General features: G+C 33.7%; 1 protein-coding gene across 7 annotated transcripts in view; it reads right to left on the reverse strand.

Annotated features, from left to right (window-relative positions):
* Positions 1-21491, reverse strand: part of USP34 (ubiquitin specific peptidase 34) — a 231649-nt gene that overhangs the window by 74059 nt on the left and 136099 nt on the right. For all 7 annotated transcript variants that reach the window (XM_027131781.1, XM_027131778.1, XM_027131782.1 and 4 more), the window contains 8 exons: positions 14886-14986; positions 14467-14676; positions 11144-11269; positions 9818-9940; positions 9602-9685; positions 8920-9006; positions 3801-4001; positions 1169-1251 (listed from right to left, as the gene is read on the reverse strand). In XM_027131781.1, coding sequence (XP_026987582.1) covers positions 1169-1251; positions 3801-4001; positions 8920-9006; positions 9602-9685; positions 9818-9940; positions 11144-11269; positions 14467-14676; positions 14886-14986 — 1015 coding nt within the window. The remainder of the gene's footprint in view (positions 1-1168; positions 1252-3800; positions 4002-8919; positions 9007-9601; positions 9686-9817; positions 9941-11143; positions 11270-14466; positions 14677-14885; positions 14987-21491) is intronic.

Here is a 21491-nt window from a genome sequence, read left to right on the forward strand (position 1 = left end):
GGGGGTGGGGGGGGGGGGTGGGGGGGTGGGGGTGGGGAGTACTCCTCCCCTCCACCCAAATAATGGGGACATAGCCAAAGGACACATGAACAAACGTGAAGATGTCAACTAAGGTATAATTTGAGCAAAGTGAATAGTAATAGTAATGAATTACATTGAATGAAAAACATCCAAATTGATACTAACTAAATAAAAGGAAGAGAAAGCTCTTCGTCACCACAGAATGTCAACTAATAAACATAAAATGAATGGTAAGAGTTAGAAAATCACTAGTTTGCAAACATTATACTAATATTTAATTCAGGCAAGAATCATCACTGAATGCTAAAACTAAATGAATAAGTTTTATGAGAAGCAGGAAATTTAAACCGTTGCAAATTATCTTCCCATAGGTTACTTTTAATTAGAAAACTCAGAAACTTCATTGTAGAGAAACCTGGAGGAAACCAGATTAACTGATCAAAATTAATATCGCTAATAATAGGACAAACTGATATCACTGGGATGTACTGGGAAAGATACGTTACTTATGGAGTATTCCTGCTAAAATGTATAGTCTGAATCTGATTGTGAGGAACAATCAGGAAAACCTAAATTAAAAGGCTTTATAAAAGAATTGGCTTGTGATACTCAGAAATGTCTGTATCATGAAAGAAAGGCTAAGAAAGTATCCCCAGTTAAAGGAAATGGAAGAAATATGACTACCAAATGCAGTACGTGATCCTGGACGAGGAAAAAAATTGCTATAAAAATATTAATGGGACAATTTGAGTATGGACTATATGTTAGATAATATTATATCAATGTTAAATTTTCTAAATTTGAGTATCTTACTATAGTTGTTAGGAAATTGTCCTTGGACTTAGGAGATACACATCAAACTATTTATCAGTAAGTGATCATAATGTCTGAACTCTTACAAGATTCAGGATATGTAAATAAATGTGTGCTTGGGGACACCCACAGAAAATGCGTGCTCATGATCATTCGATAAAAACTGGCAAAATGTTGATAACAATATGCAAATCCACATGAATGATATGAGAGTTCGCTAAAACACCCTAACAATTTTTCTGTTAGGTTTCAAATTTTTTTCAAATTAAAATTTTAGAACACTGTATTCTTACTCTAAATACATACAATCATAAATTATGTAAAAACTTCATACCTAGGAGCCAGATTATCATACGTATAAGCAACAGACATAAGTCGCTGAATCAAACTGGTTCCTTGGACAAGAACAAGAAATACCTTTAAAATAAAAACATTAAAAAAAATCTATAAGTACACTAAAACACAGAACTGCGTTTTAAACCAGACTCCAAATTACTTTGATTTTTATTTATAAAAGGATAGGAATATTCTTAAAATGGTTATTGGAAAATACTGTAAAAATATTAAATATTAGAAAACCAGATTTTTATAAAGAAACCTCAGAATAGCAACTTTAAAAAGAAAATATTAAAAATTTAGAAATACACAGGCGAATCCTTTCTATTTGGTCCACAGATTATCTGCATGTCACCCAATATAGTGAGAAAAATATTATGTATTACACAAGTCAGTGGTTTTTTTGGGTGGTAGGTGAAGTAACCTTTTTCAGTTTTGAAATAAAAAAATGTCAAGCAGTGGCAGATTCCTCAACCACCCTGAAATAAACATAGAAAAGCAATATAATATACCATAGATACCAAACATGGATTCCAGATTAAAAACCTTGAGGTTCAACATTTAGTTTGCTAACTTTCAAGCTGTATGACTCTAATAAATACTGAATTTCCAGGTTCTAGTTCTTCATCTATATAATGGAAAAAAATATTTGCTAACTTAATAAAGAACTACTGAATCCCTTCTGCAGGTCAGAACCCATTCTGGGCACTAATTTTATAAAAGCACTGTTTCCATCCTGGGGAAGTTAGTCCAGTGCAGCAGAAAACATCAAAAGCACTGAAACACAATTATATGCAATGTGCCAAATGAGCAACAGAAGGGAGCAGCAACTAAACCTGTGCCTGGCAAAATAAGAAGAGTTTTAAGAAAAGCTATATTTAGGCTGGAATTGGAAGTTCAATTTGGATTCTGAACCTTCTAAAAGGCTATTAAAGGAGAACAAACGAAATAATGAATGATAGTAAATTATTAAAAGAATTAGTGTTCTTCCTTACTATTGGATGACTTTGTCTCCAGAATTAGGGTAACAAAAATTTCCCCCCAAATAGCTTAGATACACCTTCTAAGCTCTAATTAAATATTATGATAAACAAATGAAAAATATATATATTGTATGCTCTTTTTCTAAACTATAAAAATGTAACATTGGCATACACATAAGAAAAAATATGCACATAAAAAGATTAACACATAGAACTATTAATGGTAGTGACCTATATGACTTTGGAAGGTTCACTTGTATATTCTTTTTTTTTTTTTGGCCACGCCACAGCTTGCGGGACCTTAGCTCCCTGACCAGGGATCGAACCTGGGCCCTCAGCAATGAAAGCACAGAGTCCTGACCACTGGACTGCCAAAGAATTCCCTCACTTGTACATTCTAAATTGTTTTCAGTAATTATGTAGTTGCATAAATTTGTTTAAAAAAAACCTAGCCAATTATTTTAAAATGCCATATATGAGTATGTGTATTTTATTTCTCTATCAGTAACAACTCATTACTGTGGTGTTTCTGGAGCAGGTATGAGGTAAGCTGCTGTCCTCAAATGGTTACAAAATGAAGAAGCAATTAAGTAAAAACTCATCTTCATCTCTCCCCAGTTCCCAGTTCACTAACAGAGACACTGGAAGGGCAAATATTTGATCACATGAATAACAGAATCCACAGCCAAAAAGAATTTTAATTTTATTGCTGGATGCATTGGTTATTGTGCCATTTTCGTTTGGCTCTAAACCTACCATACTATATATTGATACTTGCTCTGTGACACTAGGGCTGGTACATTATAAACTAAATTTCTCCTCTGCCAGCTGGCTTTCTATTGGGTTTGTCAACGTGGGATACTAGAGAGATTACTTCCTTGCTTTTTCTTTCTTTCTTTTTTTTTTTTTGTTTGTTTTGGCCGCACCATGCGGCTCGTGGGATCTTACTCCCTGACCAGGGATTGAACCCAGGCCCTTGGCAGTGAAAGCGTGGAGCCCTAACCACTTCACAGCCAGGGAATTTCCCCTGCTTTTTCTGTTAACATTGTTCCATAAGTATTTTAACCAGAAGAGGCAAATGATTTCAGAAGCAGTAACAGAACCACTTCCTCGGAGGCCTAAACTCCAGTTCAACAGGATCCCTCCTATAAGCTTCTCATTCCTGATAACCACAGCCTTTTACATATATTCCTCAAACCCTAGGGGTGGTGAATGGCTACTTGCCCGCATTACCTCAACATTCCATTTTTCATTTTTAGCCCTCCAACGCATATGTATAAAACCAGTTCTCAATTTTAAATTTACTCTGTTGAAATACCTAGTGTGGTTTGTTTTCCTGAATGGACCCTGATACACTCAGTATAAAAATTACTGAGACCAACTAATGAACTCAATCCTACAGTTAGATAACATTAAAATGGCACAAAATTAATGCACTCCTGCATTTTGGATGATGAACTGAAAAGTATTACTGCTTCGTAATTTCTACTGCTTTAAAATGAAGGCATTGCTTCTGCTGTTAGGTCATACTGTGGTAATCTAGGATAGCATCTCATAGACATTATTCATTTTGTAAAAACAAAAATATACAAGCTCTCTTAGAAGACAAATAAAATTCATTACTACATGGTGACTTTTATACTTTACCTCTGTTAATCTTGGTATATGAAGACCCTTGGCATGATCACCAGCAGCCTTTCTCGATTTCCCAGGCCATGTTCTTTTCCTATGGCTTTCTGCTATACCAGACCAGGCAAAGACATCATGATAAGCTAAATCCAAATCGGATGGATCTACTGCAAACTGGCATATTAACTTCAGCAAGCAAGCAAGACAGTCTAGCTGCCACTGTGGATAAGAAGAAAATATCATTTTTGCATTTCTATCAAGAAAGAATCATACAAATATATGTAATAGAGATATACAGGATGTAAAAAAATATTGCTTGCAATGTACTACAATTTTAAAAATTATTAAAATAATAATAAAGATATTTACCTACAAAATCAGCATTGAGAGCAAAAATACTGGAAGCTGTCTCTCCACCTAAGTGGCATATACTCTGCTATTTGGGAGTGAAAGCAATTCTCAATAATTCTAGAAAATTATTCAACTGAAAAATTTGCACTGTATATATATATATTTAAAATAAAACAAGCATTTCATCAGTAAAATACTGTTTAGTATGAAAAGTAAAATTTCTGATTTAAAGCTCTACTTTAAAATTTTTAAAATAAAGCAATTCCTTCAAATAAATTAATAAGAATATCACCTATGTATGAGAGCTTCAGAGCTTTCTCTTCAATGGTCCTTGTTCTCCTCTTTTCCTAATACCACTACTAAGTGTTATAACTATACCAATATGCCAAGAAACATAGCAATACTATATAATTGATTTTCAAGAAAAGTACCAGGAAATTTCAGTGAGAAAAAAAGTCTTTTCAACAAACAGTGCTAGAAAAATTGGAGAGCCATATGAAAAAAATAAAATAAAACCTCAACCTCACTCTACATATACAAAAGTTAACTCAAAATATAACACAGACCTAAATGTAAAAGATAACTATAAAATTTACAGAAGAACACACAGGAGAAAATCTCTGTGACCTTGGAAAAATGATTTCTTAGCTAGGATATAAATTTTGTTAAAATTTAAAACTTCTCTGCTTAAAAGATACTGTAAATATAAAGAAAAAGCAAGCTACACATTGAATGCAAATATTCCTAATACATATATCTGACCAAAAAACTTGTCCAACTGATTAAGGAAAAAAGTCTTATAGCTCTTTACAAAGAAAAAAAAAAACAGGGGGCTTCCCTGGTGGCAGAGTGGTTAAGAATCCACCTGCCAATGCAGGGGACACGGGTTCAATCCCTGGTTCGGGAAGATCCCACATGCCACAGAGCAACTAAGCCCGTGTGCCACAACTGCTGAGCCTGCGTGCACAACTACTGAAGCCCATGCGCCTAGAGCCTGTGCTCCGCAACAAGAGAAGCCACCACAATGAGAAGCCCGTGCACCACAACGAACAGTAGACCCTGCTTGCCACAACTAGAGAAAGCCCACGCACAGCAACAAAGACCCAACGCAGCCAAAAATAAAATAAATGAAAAGAAAAAAACCCAAAGAAACGAAAGCAAACAAATCAAAACAAAAACCCCCAGGATATAAAGACACTTCACAAAAGAAGATAAAAAACATGGTCAATATGAAACTTATGGAATATAATGAAAGCAATGCTAATGGGGAAATTTATAAATGTAAATGTTTACATTAAAAAAAAGAAAAATTCTTACCAACAATCTAACTTTACAGCTTAATGAACTAGAAAAAGAAGACAAACTAAACCTGAAGCTAGTAGTAGAAAGAAGGAAATAATAAAGATCAGAGCAGAGGTAAACAAAACAGGGAATAGAAAAACCTAGAGAAAAATCAGTGAAAATCAAAGCTGGTTATTCGAAAAGAACGAAATTGACAAACTTTTAGCTAGAAGGACTAACAAAAAATAAAAGTCAAATTACTAAAATCAAAGTAGGAACATTTCAACTAATTCTAGAGATAGAAAGGATTGTAAGAGAGTACTATGAACAACTTGTTGCATGCCCCAAAACTGGATACCTTACATGAAATGAACAAATTCCTAGAAACACAAAACTTACCAGGACTCAATCACAAAAAACTAGAAAATCTGAGCAGACTTATAATTAGTGAGGAGATTGAATCAGTTATCAAAAATCTCCCAAAAAAGAAAAGTTCTGGACCTGGCAGCTTCCCTAGTAAATTCTAACAAACGTTTAAAGAAGAACTAATACCAACGATCCTCAAACTCTTCCAAAAAACTGAAGAGGGAACTTCCCAACTCATTCGATGAAGTGAGCATTAACCCTCATACCAAAGCCAGACAAAAGACACTGTCCTCAACAAAATATTAGCAAACAGAATTCAGCAACATATTAAAAGGATTATACACCATGATCAAGTGGGATTTATTCTTAGAATGCAAGGATGGTTCCACATAGCAATGATCAATGTAAATACTCCAGATTAACAAAATGAAGGAAAAGACTACATCATCTCAATTAATGCAGAAAAAGCATTTGACAAAATTCAACACACTTTCATGATAAAAATACTCAACAAAATAGAAACAGAAGGAAACTACCGCAGCATAATAAAAGCCATATATGAAAATTCCATAGTGAAAATCATACTCAATGGTGAAAGACTGAAAGCTTTTCCTCTAAGATCAGGAACAAGGCAAGGACACTTGCTTTCACCACTTCTATTCAACACAGTAATGGAAGCTTTGGCCTAAGCAATACACCAGAAAAATAAAAGGCATCAAAATCGGAAAGAAAGAAGTAAATTTATCTGTTTTTGATGTAGAAAACCGTAAAGACTCCATATAAAGGCTCTTAAAACTAGTAAATAATTTCAGCAAAGTAGAAGGATACAAAGTCAACATACAGAATTCAGTTGCATTCCTATACGTGAACAATGAACAATATGAAAGGGAAATTAAAAAAACAATTCCATTTACAATAGCATCAAAAAGAATAAAATACTTAGGAATGAACTTAACCAAGGAGTTTAAAGACTTCTACAATGAAAGCTACAAAAAACTGCTCCAAGAAATTAAAGACAAATAAATGGAAACACATTCCGTGTTCACGAACTGGAAGACTTATTAAAATATCAATACTACCCAAAGTGACCTACAGATTCAATGCAATCCCTACCAAAATCCTAATGATGTTTTTTGCAGAAACAGAAAAATCCATTCTAAAATTCACAAGGAATCTCAAGGGACTCCAAATAGACAAACAATCTTACAAGAAAAGAACAAAACTGGAAGACTCACATTTTCTGATTTCAAAACTTACTACAAAGCTACAGTAATCAATACAGTGTAGTACTGGCATAAAGATAGACAAAAAAATAAAAGGAATGGAATAGAGAGCCTGAAAATAAACCCTCACGAAAATGTTCAAACGATTTTTGAAAAGAGTACCAAGACCATTCACTGTGGGGAAAAGGAGTCTTTTCAAGAAAATACGCTGGGAAACCTGGATCTCCACATGCAAAAGAATGAAGTTGAACCCTTACCTAACACCATATACAACAATTAACTCAAAATGAATCAAGGATCTAAATATAAGACCTAAAACAATAAATAAGACCTAAAACAATAAATCTCAATAAATAAATCTCTGTGAAGAAAACACAGAACAAAAGTGCCATGACACTGTATTTGGCAATGATTTCTTGGATAGTACACCAAAGGCTTAGGTAACAAAAGAAAAAATGGACAAATTGGACTTCATGAAAATCTTGAAATTTTGTTCATCATGTAAGAGTATCCACAGTACCCTATAATATATTGAGAGATACATTATAAATATGGGATCTCAGTTGACTTGAAAGCCATCTGTGTTGCCAGGCTACAATGTGTCCCATGTAGCAGTAAATTTTTCTTAATACTTCATAAAAGTGTCCACAATTTTAAAGGAAACAAAGAGAGAAAATCTTTAGCATATGATTACCTGTAAACTTTATTCAAAGCTAAACTTAGAGCAGTTTATAAACAAAAGTCCTATAAACGACACACAACTACTCATTAAAGATTTAAAATTCTCCCACTTTGCCAAAGAACTAAAAGGCACCTTATAATTCTGAGAGATCACTGAGACAACAAAGACAATACAATAAAACACAACAGACATTTCTGTTCTAAGAGACAGAAAACAATTACTGTAGTAGAGGTATCTATTCTAAAAAGGAAAATATCTGTAGCAAAATATATAAAATAAAAATGGCAAAAAGTATTGAAAGCAATGATAAGATTAACAAAATCTTGGTAGATAGTAATATGCTTAAATGTATTTTCTTTCATTAATATCTTGGATATACCAGCATTTGACAGTAAATCAAGAATATCTGACTCCTAGGTTCTAAAATAATTCTAAAAAGCAAGTATTAAGAAATTAAAATTTGAATGCAATGTTTGATAATGCTATTCTGCTTTGCTGGAGGTCAGGAAATGAGCATCCTTTCCATTTAATACAAAACTGGATTACACAGTTTGGTCCAGCATTATGAATTTTTAAATATTCCATAATTTTATTTTCCTAACATTATAGGACAGTGCTTTGTCAAGTTAACAGTGATAAAGTACCATCTTCTAAAACTTCCATTTTGTTAAGGATCAAAAATTTTGTAAAATACTATTAAAAAAAACACTGCGGCAATGTCCACTTGCTATAAAAATTTCTAAAGGCTTATTTACTCTCAAGTCCTGTACCTTTTTCATTGCCGACTAGTCACAAATGGTCTGGAAATACATTTTTCAGTAGTGTTGCTTAAAGGAAGAAATGGTCAAAACAAAATGAAACGAAGAAAAAGGATGTTTTCAAAAAAATGAAGACATAAAACCAAGTTTTTCCTAAAAAGCATCCAAATTTTAAGACTATGTAAATATTAATATATAGTTTACCAAACTAATGGAAAAATGTTCATGAATTACCTATAGTTCAGAGTCATTAATATTATCACTTAAATTTTTTTAACTGAGTTGACATGGAGAACTCTTATTGCATAATTAGTTTATCAGATTCCTTATTTTTTCTTAAATTTATTTCTACCGTACTCCACACTTTCCTTTACTAAAATAAAGTTTGCAGCAAACGTTACACTTGCCAATGGTTCATGAAAGTGACTCACTGGGGTAACTACTGTAACTTGTTGAAAATGTGAATTTTCACTTACCACAGTCCAGGATTCCTGCTCTTTTGGCTCTAGAATTCCAGAATTAAAAATTTCTAATAACTGTTGAAGCCCTCCAGCAGCAACAAACTGTAAGCAATTGTGAGAGTAATGGTAAGAGGAAAGAGCTACATGATGTAGTAAAGATCTGCTTTTTGATTCAGTAACTGGGTGTGTGTGTATGTCTGTGTGTGTAAGTAAAATATTATGTATCTTTCATATAAGAAATTATTCTTTGATAAATAACCAATATAACGTCTATACAATATAACGTCTATACAATATAACATCTATACAATATAACGTCTATATAACCAATATAACCAATATAACGTCTATACAATAAAGTAACAGCAAACAGCTAATTTTCAAGAATTTTTTTTAAAGATTCTTATAAAAATCTATATACATATCTTTGTATTCCATTAACCATTTAATCCCAGGCACTGGGATGTCCTAACACAGTATTCCAATGAAGGAGAAAAAATAATAAGTGCTAAAAATAGGAGCACCAAAGCATTAAATAATCTCAGTTTATTTATTACTGTGATTAGAGTAATACATAATTTTTAAACTATGCTTTATTTAAATGGTAAGTTAGTTTAAAACAATAATTATGGTAACTTCTGGAAAATTAGAGATGAATTATTTTTACCAATACACTGCAAAACATATATGATCAAACCTTGCAACTCCAGGAATTTTTACTATTTTCCACTTGATCCTCACTTGAATCATCTGAATCTGGATAAAGATCACTATAACTTCCCTGTGGGAATGGCAGAAATAAATAAATAAATAAATAAGGAAGGGTGGCAGGAGAATTAAAAGATAACGTACTCTGGAATTTTGCTCCAAAGAGAAAACAAATGTTTAATGATAATAATGGAAAAGCAATTACCGTTGACTCTCTTCTTATTCTTCTGTTAGGTTTTCCCAGTGCTTCAATAATTTCCAGGGCATATAATAGCTTGTGAGCACTCTTAATTTTGAGCAGTTCTTTCCAATTAAGTCCATCATTACACTTAAATTAAAAAAAGAAACACAGGTTTCTCCAACCAACTTACCAAGAGACCCCCCCCCAAAAAAAAACTAAAGAAAATGACACTATATAAAAACTCAAATATTACATATATATTGAAATATGTTCAAACAAGTGAAGACCAATTATATAATTGGTACTAATCATATGCTTAAAACACCAATTATTCATTAAATTTTGTTAAAATTAATACACAACAGCAGCATAGGAAAAAACTGTATGTTAACCTCCACAACAGTTGAGGTAATTTGCCATCTTCCCAATGAAAAACACATTGCAGCATAATTGAATGTGTGAACTTTTAAGGATACAGAAGCAGTACAGTGTGTATTTAATATTTATGTGACACCTACTCATTTAAAAAGTCATATACAAATACATAAACTTTAAAATATTGTTCTTTTCTACTCGCAATTTATAAAGTGTTATTCACACTTAATGTGCATCCTTTGACAACGATATTATTATTAGAGCTACAATGAGTCATCAACCACCATTTTCAAAGCCCATCTTCTTCACTTCCAAGTCATTTGAAATACAAGACCCTGAGAAATCACATAACAACGTCCCAAATCATAGATAACATTAGCATAACATTAGGACATTGTTTTTCCATTAGTCCTATAGGTGTTCTGTTGGTATCCCCACTAAGTAACTCCTTAATATATAGCTTTTAAAAATAATCTTTAATTTTAACAGACATCTTTACAAAGATATATAACACTTAATACATGTGAGGTCATGCCTCTGGGAATATTAATATATATTAAATTTCTTTGACTCCTTTTTTCTCTATTTCTACCAGTTGACTTGTATAAGCAGCCAAAACAAGCCCTGAAGCAATGTCATTAAATCACAGGGTATTTTCTCTAAACGTTACTTTTTGTTGTCAAAAACAAAGCAATATTCAGAACATTAAGTAATATGAAAAAACACTAATATAAAGGCAAATTCACTGCTTTCTAAAGATAATTTTAGAGAAAATCCTTGCCTTGTATTTAGCCCATATTATTCAATCTCACTAATAATTAAATATATGAACATTAAAATGAACTGGCACTTTTCACCTATTAAATGGGCAAAATTTTACTGAGGTTACCAGTCAACAAGCACTCTCATACACTACCAGTAGGAATGTAAACTGGTACCATCCTCCAGGGAAGTAAAAATATTTTGTGGACTTACCTGTTCATCTGAGATATTCTGGAATGCCATCAACATGTTAGGACATGTAGGAAGAAGCATCAGTAGCTCCCATACACGCCTAGAGAGGTTTTCTGCATGAAGATGAAGTTCTTCACATCTTAAGCTCTATACAGATAAGAGGAACTGCTTATCAAGACAGATCAATTTTTTGAAACATCTAAACTTAAGTTTGATCTGCATAAAATCACTAATTATCATATTTGATATTTTTAAATCTTACTTTAAAAGTGAGAATAAAGCATTTGTTACACAGTAAATAAATTTATTCAATAAATTAAGTTATGTCAAAGTAGTGGTTTTTCAACTTGTTACTGAACACTTTTCTGGGAAAAAGGGATCTGCAAGTCTGGCCACTTTCCTCAGAAAAACTTTTCAAACAAAAGTGAAAATGTCTGTTTTATAAAGCCAACAAGTAAATTTCAATAAGACTATCATCTATTTCTTCCCTGCAGGTCACTATTCTAAGAATGACAAAGACCTGGAAAATTAAATCCCTGACCTTACATTTGGGAAAAGAGTACACCTGTTTCTCTTATTTCGCTAATCCATGCCTTCCTTATATTCCAGTCTCAGACAAGCAGAGATTAAGAGAAAAGCAAACAATTTTAAAGAACCTACTTTTTTCCATTATCGTTTGTTAAATTTGAACTCTCTAAGGTACTGAGATAACAGTAAGCTAAAGAATATTACAGAAGGTATGTAAGAAATAGGCAAGTTTCTTTCTTTTTTTTTTTTAATTAAAGCACAACCCCAAGAGGTAAACAAGCAGCAAAAGCTAAAGCAGCAAAAGTTTTGGAATGTTCCAAAGTATGAATTTGTATAGTATTATTCTACTACTAGCTGTTGTCATAATGATTCTGAGGTATTATACAGTATAAGGGATGCCAAAGGAATCTTCTTACACATCTACAAAAAGTAATTTCGTTCTTTTTGTACAATGGTATAAAGCTAATACACTTTGAAGGCAAGAGAATTTTAGAGACAGGAGTTTCAAAGTAAACTTTGCTTTTCACAGCCCTGATGAAGAAAGAGAAGCAACCCAAGTAACACTTCTAGTTTATTTGGGGACAAGGCACTGAGAGTTCTTCAGTGAAATAAAATTCATTCCTTTGTAAACATCCAGTTTAAAAAAGAGAAGGTGGGGAGAGAGGGAGGAAAGGAGGAATGGACTGAACTCTGTGCAAAAAATTATTTGAAGAAAAAAAAATCTCCCAGGTGTATAAGACTATGTTCTACATTATGACTGAAAGGCCCTACAATATGGGTCATACACAGTGGAGATCCTTTATTCTTCTGGTAATCCTCTTCAAGACTGAACCGGTCTTGTTCAACAAAGAAACCCCACGCCACCAATGGCATACTTGTCACCAAGTTCAATAATATAACTGCCCCAAAATGAATGCTTTCTCTCTGGTTTAGGCCTCAAATGGACAATTACAATGACCTACTAACTGGCTCTTGTACCTCTGGTCTTTGTTTTCTCTAATATAATCCTCCACACTAACACCAAAACTTTGTTTCTGAAAGTCCAAAAAAGATCTCATTTTGTTGTTTTAAAATCTTCCATGATAACAGCCATCTATTTTACTAAGAATAAAAACCTCTTAAGGTCCTTTGTGGTATAGCTTACAATCTCCCTTTCTGTCCTTATATTTGAATTACATCATACTCACACTCCCAATTTTTCAATCATGCCATTCACTTTTCTGTGACTCTGTAATGCTTCTCTTCCTTCTTTTATCAGCAGTTGGACCCAATTTAAATAACTCCTCTTTTACAGAAATCTTCCCCAAATTTTTGTTTACTGCTTATGTTCCCATAACACACTGTGTAGAACACTAGCACCCTCCTGGAAAACTGGGAAATTCTTATAATTATCTTTCTTTTAAACTGGCAATACACTGCTGACATGAAGTAAAAGGTTATTAAGTATTTATGGCATAAAATTTAACAGGTGAGGAAATGAAGGTTTATGGACATCTATTATTGATTATTCTGCTTGAACAAAAAGGGGATTTCTTAGGAATTTAAGAATATGCCACCACAAAAGAAACCAGGTTATGGGGAACAGATGACTCAATTTGGTCATTCATGACCAAACACATTCTGGAAACATAGAAAGAAGCCACTTAACATTGTTGGGAAAGAAAGAACAGTTAGCCTAACATAAGGAAAGTCATAAAAGCACCACTATTTTATTTGCCACTCAGTCTCAAAATAATGATTCTTCCAAGAAAGATGGTGCCCTGAAACAGAATGGCGGCAGTGGAAATAAATTAAGTGGACAACAGGTCAAAACAACATTACTTGTGGTAGATTGGATTAGAAGTAGGGATAGACTCGGGTTCAGGAAGAAGAAAAACAGAGATGGCATCCAGGTTTCTGGCATGAGCAACTGGGTGGATTCCAGTTGAATGAAGAAGAATGGATGCCTATGGGACATCAAGTGGAAGCATCAAGTAAACAACTGGATATATGAGTTTGGAACTCAGAGAAGAGGTTTGGTCTGCAGAACTAAGTTTGTGAGTCATCACTAAAAAGATGTTATTTAAAGTCAATTCTTCCTTGGACTACTACATTAGGTTCCTTACTGTTTTTTCTATTCTTGCCAAACAAACCTATTACCTTTAAGTCAAAAATCAAAACATATGTCTCTCTCTCTGCTTAAAATACTTCAATGCTGTCCACTTTACTTTGAGTGAACTGGAAATAGCCTGCCATGGCCAGTTTGACTCTGTTTATCTTTTCTTTTCATTCCCCTCATTTTACTCTCCCACTACCTTCCACACTCTACTTACCAGCTCCCAAACAATTCCCAGACCTGCCTAACTCCTTCTTATATCAAGGGCTTCAGGAATCAGTTTACTTTATCCAGATCATTCCTCATCCACTTCATTTAGTAGGCTCCTTTTCACCCTGCAAGCTCAGATTTATATGGTCTCCCTCAGAGAAACCTTCCTTGACCAAATAAAATATAAACAGTCTGTCTATCACCAGTCCTTAATAATGGCAAGTCGTAGCAACTATCTCTACCGGAAACTATTTATCTGTTAGTTTACTTGAAACTATCTCTTAGGCATGTCAATTACCTGTCTTCCCCACTGGATTCAATGAAGGCTGAAACTGTGTCTATTTTGATCCTTGTGAACAGCACGCCTGGGATATATTAGGTACTTAAATAGTTAATGAATTAATAAACTGATTCCTTGGTTTTATTGCTTTTAAGAGATTACTGAGAAAATTATTTTCCACTCAACAGAAAGACAAAACAAGATTTTGTGAAAATGAAATGATATAGTCACCTCACTATCTTCAACTGCCATTTTTCCTGAGGGTGGTTTAAATGATGCAAGCATCTCTAATAAATCAAAAAGAGTAGTTAAATGAGGTTCTTGTAAAAGCAAAAGCATCGGAATGTTGTCCTTCTGAGGGGGTGGTAGGCAAGATGCTGGCAGCTGAACACCTTCCCCTTTCCGTTCTCTCCTTGGTGCACCCAAAGATACAAATACCATCTATAAAAACAGGAGCAACAGGGGGGAAAAAATCAACACATAATTAGACATATCAAGTTTTTGGTTTAATAAATCTGTGAGGTAGGAAATAACTTCCCTTACAATTTTAACAAAAGCAGTAAGAACTGTTTTTGAACTGTATCTTCAACTAAACAACTATTGACTATAAGTCAACAGATGATTAAAACTCAAACCACATTTACACGTACCTGCATGTCCTTAAAACCAAGCTCATGAAGTGCTTTCTCATCATAATCTGTTGTTAATTCATGTCCAGATGAAATCATCCTGACTGGTCCCATAAGGCCTCCTTAAAAACAGAAAACATAAGTGAACTTTTTTATAAGAGTTAACTTACTTGCCAACATGAATACACAGTTATAGTAATTAATTCCACTGGACATTAAGCTTAAATAGAATTCTTGAGTGCAGAAGAAACAGAGCCAAGCATACTTCTTATATTATTTTCTGTTGTCTGATGTTAGCCTTAGGCAGTAAAAATTATAAGAAAATCCTCCTTTAGCACCACTCTAATAAGATCAATTCTTGCTTGCTTAATAATATGAAAATTTTTACAAGTAAAAAACACTACAGAGCTTTCTGGGAACCTACAGCTTTTCCCCTTAGCAATACATGCAGGAGAAACAGATTCATTAATGCCTTAGTTCACAAGTAACCAGCATGTATTTATAATGATCGAGTTTTCTCTTCCCTGTTACTACCTATCAACACAAAATAGATTATATGGCAGAAAAAAAGTTCTGACAAGAAAAGAAAAAAGATGAGCTACAACATTCTAGATTACAGTAAGCTCAACGAACTCAATAGACTGAGGCAATTCATTTCTAGAATTCATAAGTCCTCTTTGCTTCAACTTCATTTCCCACCATCGTCCCTACCAAAATATGCTTTAGCCACACAAGCATGTTCTTTCTTGAAAGCATCAAGCATGTTCCCATCTCAAGGTCTAAGATGCTCCTCCCCAGGAATGCATATGGATCATTCCCACAGTTCAAGTCTTTCATCAAATGTGAGCTCTAAAAGGCCTTCCTCCTAACTACTCAATCTAAAAAGCCTCATCTCACTATTAATCCCTTACTCTGCTTTATCTTTCTGTAAAGCACTTATTAGCATCTGATATTATATTTAAGTATCTGTCTCCCCCACTAAAAAAAACCCAACCCAGTTCCACAAAGGCACACATGTATTCCCAGCATTAGAACAGCAGGCATTCAAATTAATTATTGTTTAATCCATGAAAAAAAAATTTTTTTAAAGAAAATGCTGGACAGAGGAAGAAAGTTAAGCAAAATGATGAAATATCTGATGAATAATTAAACTCAAATATTGTTAAATTTTATTAACTTAATGTAGGAAAATTCCATTGGATAGGCGCTAACCAACTATTTTCAGGAATGAGTGAAGCACGATTACTGCTTTCCACAACAACACATAACGTTTTAAAATTACCTTTTCCCTCCACTCAAGTAAGAAAATTCTACCTGAAAATATTTCAAACACAGGAAAGGAAAATGAGTTCCTCCAGTAAGATTCATTTCAGTATTTTTCCTTAAATATAACTGTTGTGTATGGGACTTCCCTGGTGGTCCAGTGGGCAAGACTCCATGCTCCCAATGCAGGGGGCCCGGTTTGATCCCTGGCTGGGGAACTACAACCCGCATGCATGCCGCAACTAAGAGTCTGCATGCCACAACTAAGAGTCTGCATGCCGCAACTAAGACCCGCGGCAGCATGCATAAATAAATAAAATTATATATTAAAAAAATATATAATTGTTGTGTAGCAAAATTGCTAATTGTTGTGTAGCTAAACCTATGTTCTTTTCCCTTCTTGTTATTTCTAAGCCTAGAAACCTTGGCCCTCCCAAAAGTTTGATAAATTTTCAATCCTATATCTTCTGAATTGTCCTAGAGTTTATTGTGTGTATGCACGCGCATGTGTGTATAAAGAATACTTTAAGTTCATCCTGAACATGAGAGAAGCAGGGTTTTTCTTTCTGCCCCTAAACCGAACATCTCATAAGACTATTTCTTTGCTATCTATTGTGATTTAATTAACACTCTTTATGAGATAATATTGTAGTTTTTAAATGTATAATAGCTAGTATTGAAATTCATCTATTATCCTTTCAGGTTTTCCTCTCAGAACTTCTGATACTGTTTAGTTTATTCACACAGTTTATTATTCAGAGTAGTTTCATCCAATTTAAAGTAAAAATTCATTCAGATTTAGGTAAAATATATTAAGAAATTAACATGGCATCTCTACAATATTTTATATAGAGATGCTAGGTATAATCACTTATTCAAGTGTTCATTTACATATCTCAAAAATGTTTTATTCTCATATATTCCACAAACACGTCACACTAAGAGTACCCTAACTAGGGACTTCCCTGGTGGTCCAGTGGTTAGGTTCCACCACTTTCACTGCCACTGCCCTGGGTTCAATCCCTGGTCAGGAACTAAGATCCCACAAGCCACGTGCAGCAAAACAAACAAACAAGTATCTTATGTTTTTTAAATTGCTACAAAACACTTGATTTCTTTAGTTTCCTATTCATCATTATATTACCCTCAAATTATCACTGAGTTCCCTCTTCTGATAGTAATGTTTTATCCAAATCATTTAAAATTAGTGCTTAAGAAAAACATGGGCTACTAGATGAACAGAAACTCTATATTAAACTTTTAATACTTCGGTAGATTTTTATTAATAAAATTTCTTTTCTATGTTACTGAGATAATCTAATAAATCTATGACTGTTCCATCTTTTTACAATAGTGAGATAAAACATCCTTAGTAGTGATGTATTGCTAAGATAATATGGAGTTGATTTGCTTCCCAGTTTGTTAGAGACCCTAAGCATGCACGACTTTGTTACAAAATAGAACTAAGATGGCTAGCAGTTTATCTAGGATTTTGGACTCTATTTGATATGTGAATTAGGCCTACATGTTGTGTACATAACGTATCAACTTTCAATTATAACGGCTGAATTGGTTTTTACAGTTAACTGAGCAGCTTTCTATGTTCTACTACTTTTGAGGATCTTTTTTAACTTAAGAATTGCTTATTCCTTAACGGTTCTCGAAAAAGTTGCTATCTTTAAAAAATTTAGTATCTTTTTTTTAAAAATTAATTTATTTTTTGGCTGCATTGGATCTTCGCTGCTGTGTGCAGGCTTTCTCTAATTGTGGTGGGAAGGGGCTATTCTTCGTTGCGGTGCATGGGCTTCTCACTGCAGTGGCTTCTCTTGCTGCGGAGCACGGGCTCTAGGGTGCACGGCCTTCAGTAGCTGTGGCACGTGGGCTCAGTAGTTGTGGCTCCTGGGTTCAACAGAGCAGGCTCAGTAGTTGTGGCACACAGGCTTAGCATCCGCGGCATGTGGGATCTCCCCAGACCAGGGCTCGAACCTGTGTCCCCTGCACTAGCAGGCAGATTCTTAACCACTGTGCCACCAAGGAAGTCCCCCAAAATTTAATATATTAATGCAATGAATGTTTCAAAACAAGAAAAGGAAAAAGAAATCTTAGAAATTCTTAGCTTATGATGATATATTAAACAACACATATCTAATTTTTATCCTCTGAAGCTGCAATAAAGTAAATTTTAGAAATTTTACAAACATCTGACAGGGAAAAAAAGAGAACAGATAATAGCAAACAAGTTTGCAAGCTGGAAATCAAATGCACTTACAGTTACTATCAAGACCTCAAAAAGATAAATCCTAAGCCAGACACAAATTTATAATCCATAATCTGACTTATACTGATTTGGCACAGGAACAAGATCAACACCTGACAAAGGAGGGAAAGAGAAGAGGGATCAAAGCGGTAGAAAGAGAAGGAAAAGAAAAAGAGAGAAGAAGAAAAAAAGAAAAGGAATAAAGGAAAAGAACAGAACCTCAGTGATCTGTGAGGCACTAACAAACAGACTAAGATACATTTAATTAGAAGCCCAGAAATTATGGTGAAGGGTAAGGAAAAAGAAAAAAATATTTGAAAAAATATATAATTGCTAACCTTTTTCGAATTTGATAAATGTTATAAATACACAACAGACCCAGAAGCTGAACTAAACCCAAGCTGCATAACACAAAAACACAACAAGGCACATTAATAATCAAACTGCTGAAAATCAATGTTAAAGAAAAATCTTTAAAACGAAGCACAGTTAAAAAGACACATTGTATACAAAGGATGAAAGATAAGAAAAACCACAGACTTTTGGTCAGAAACTTTGCAAGCCAAATGATAATGGGAAATTTTTTTATAAAGTCCTGAAAGAAAAAAAATTTCTTTACCTAGAATTCTATATCCAGTGAAAATTTCTTTCAAAATTGAAGGCAAAACAAACTTTTTATTCAAACAAAAAAAGCTTGAGAAAATTCATCACCAGATCTGCAACATAAACATTTTTAAGGGAAATTCATTAGAAAGAGGAAGAAAAAAGAAAGCAAATGGAAAATTTTCAATCTATACGTAGGAATAAAGAATGCCAGAGTGGTAAATATAAGGTTAAAGACGAGATGAGATTAACAGAAAATAATGAGGTAATTAGCTAAACATTCTAATTGAAATGCAGGCACCATCAGTCTGGATTTTTAAAGATTCAACAATTAAGGAAAGAAAAAACCCCAATATTCTCAAAAAGATATCTCAACTAAGATAATAGAAGTACTCTGAGGACACAAAACAGATGTCTGATATTAAAAGCATGACAGCAAAAATGAAAAACTCAAAAGAATTGTAAAATAAAGTTGAGAACATTTCTCAGGAAGTTAACACTCAAAGAAATGAACCATAGGAAAGAAAAGATAAGTAAATTAGGAATAGTCCAAGAGATGAAACACGTAGATAAAGAATTTAGAGATAAATGATAAAACAGAACACAGGAAGACTAATTCAAGAAAATTTCCCCGAACTTAAAGATACAACTTGCCAAACTAAAATGGACCTCTAAATATTAAAGTACCCATTACAATTGTTGAAAACAGATCCATACTCAGGCCTAGTATTGTAAAATTTCAGAATATTAGGAACAAGAAGATTCATTAAGCTCTAGAAGAGGAAAAAAAAATTGGATGTGTAAAAAAGTATCAGAATGGCTTCATAATTCTAAACAGCAATAACAGAACCACAAAACACAATGTAGTAATATCTCTAAAATTCTGAAACAAAATTGTTTCCAATCTAGAATTCTATACCCAGCCAAATCACCACTTAAAGTATGGGAAATGTATTTTTGATCATTCAAAGAATCACAGACTTTACCCCATATCATCATTCTCTCAAGAAGCTACTGGACAATTGCATTGTATTCCAGCCAAATAAAAAAGTGAACCAATAAAGAAGGTATGGAATACTGGAAAGAGAACAGTCAACATAGGAGAGAGACAAAAAGAATTATGAGGATGATAAAGGAGATCCAACTGCTATGCATCAGATGTGAAGGATAGAGAACAGGATCAGTGTGACTAGAAAAATGTATTACTGAGGGCCACATGACCAAAATCTCTGCTGCCTTCATAATATCTTCTCTATCTAAGGAAAGAATGGCAAGTGAACCTGGTCCAGATTCTTATCTGAACCCAGACTGTCTTTACCAGTCATGTTCACTACCAGAATATGACAGTGAAATTTTTACTCTCACTTTCATGTCCTACTGCTTAAATCAGCAGAAGACATTCATATTACCTCACAGAAGAAATTCTATTTTGATCTATTCCTAAGAGCTAAAGTAAGTCATGACGAGATTAGAAAAAGAAGAGACTCTGTGACTGTATTTCTGTTGGTATTTCAGCATCTTGTCAACATTACAGCACTAAAATATGTCTTCACTGTGCCAAGACCTAAACTTGAGAATTTTCTCACTGATAACCTCAGATGAGGCTTTACACAAATCTTTAGAGAGGGTGAAAGTACATCCTCTTTAGCTTGTGTTCTTCTGCGACCTAACAAGGCCATACTCTCTTTTCCTTAATCCATCAAGTTTGTGCACACTTATCTGTTTCACAGAACTAAATACATTGTTTAGGAATATATACACTGGAGGTAAAACTATAAAGAACACCAAAAAAAGAGTAACAAATCAAGATAGTGTTAAGGGGAAGTGGAAAGGATGATATCAGGGAGGGACACACAACTAGCTTCTAATAATGTTCTACTCCTTAATCTGGGTGGTAGGTACATTGGTGGTCTTCATTTTATTATTACTCATTTCATATTCTCTTTATGTATAATATATTTCAATGTTAACAAAAACATACTTTTTGATCTCAAAATTCCATACCTAGGTATTTAGCCAACATGCATTAGATAATGTATGTATTAAGGATACTATCTATAATACTATAATATCAAAAGAAAGGAAACAAATGTCCATTAATAGAGAACAGGTAAAATAAATCATGGTACCCACCACATTACAGACAATGCAGATCTTAAAAAGAATGTGGTAACTTTCTATATGTACTAATATGGAATGTTCTCTAAGATATTAAGCACAACAAACAAGGGGTCAAGAGTATAAATGGAATGCTACCATTTGTGTTTTAAGTATATAGCTGATCCCTGAACAACAACAGTCTGAACTGCGCAGACCCATTTATAAGCAGATTTTTTCAGTAGTAAATACTACAGTACTACATGATTCTCAGTTGGCTGAGTCTACAGATGCACAACTATGGATATGAAAGAACTATGGGTATGAAGGGCCAACTATAAGTTATACATGAACTTCTGACTGTGTGGAGGGTTGGTGTCCCTAACCCCCACATTATTCAAGAGTCA

Source organism: Aethalodelphis obliquidens, unplaced genomic scaffold, assembly GCF_003676395.1.
Source record: "Aethalodelphis obliquidens isolate GAN/ISIS:26980383/991018 unplaced genomic scaffold, ASM367639v1 scaffold40, whole genome shotgun sequence".
Lineage (NCBI taxonomy): Eukaryota > Metazoa > Chordata > Mammalia > Artiodactyla > Delphinidae > Aethalodelphis > Aethalodelphis obliquidens.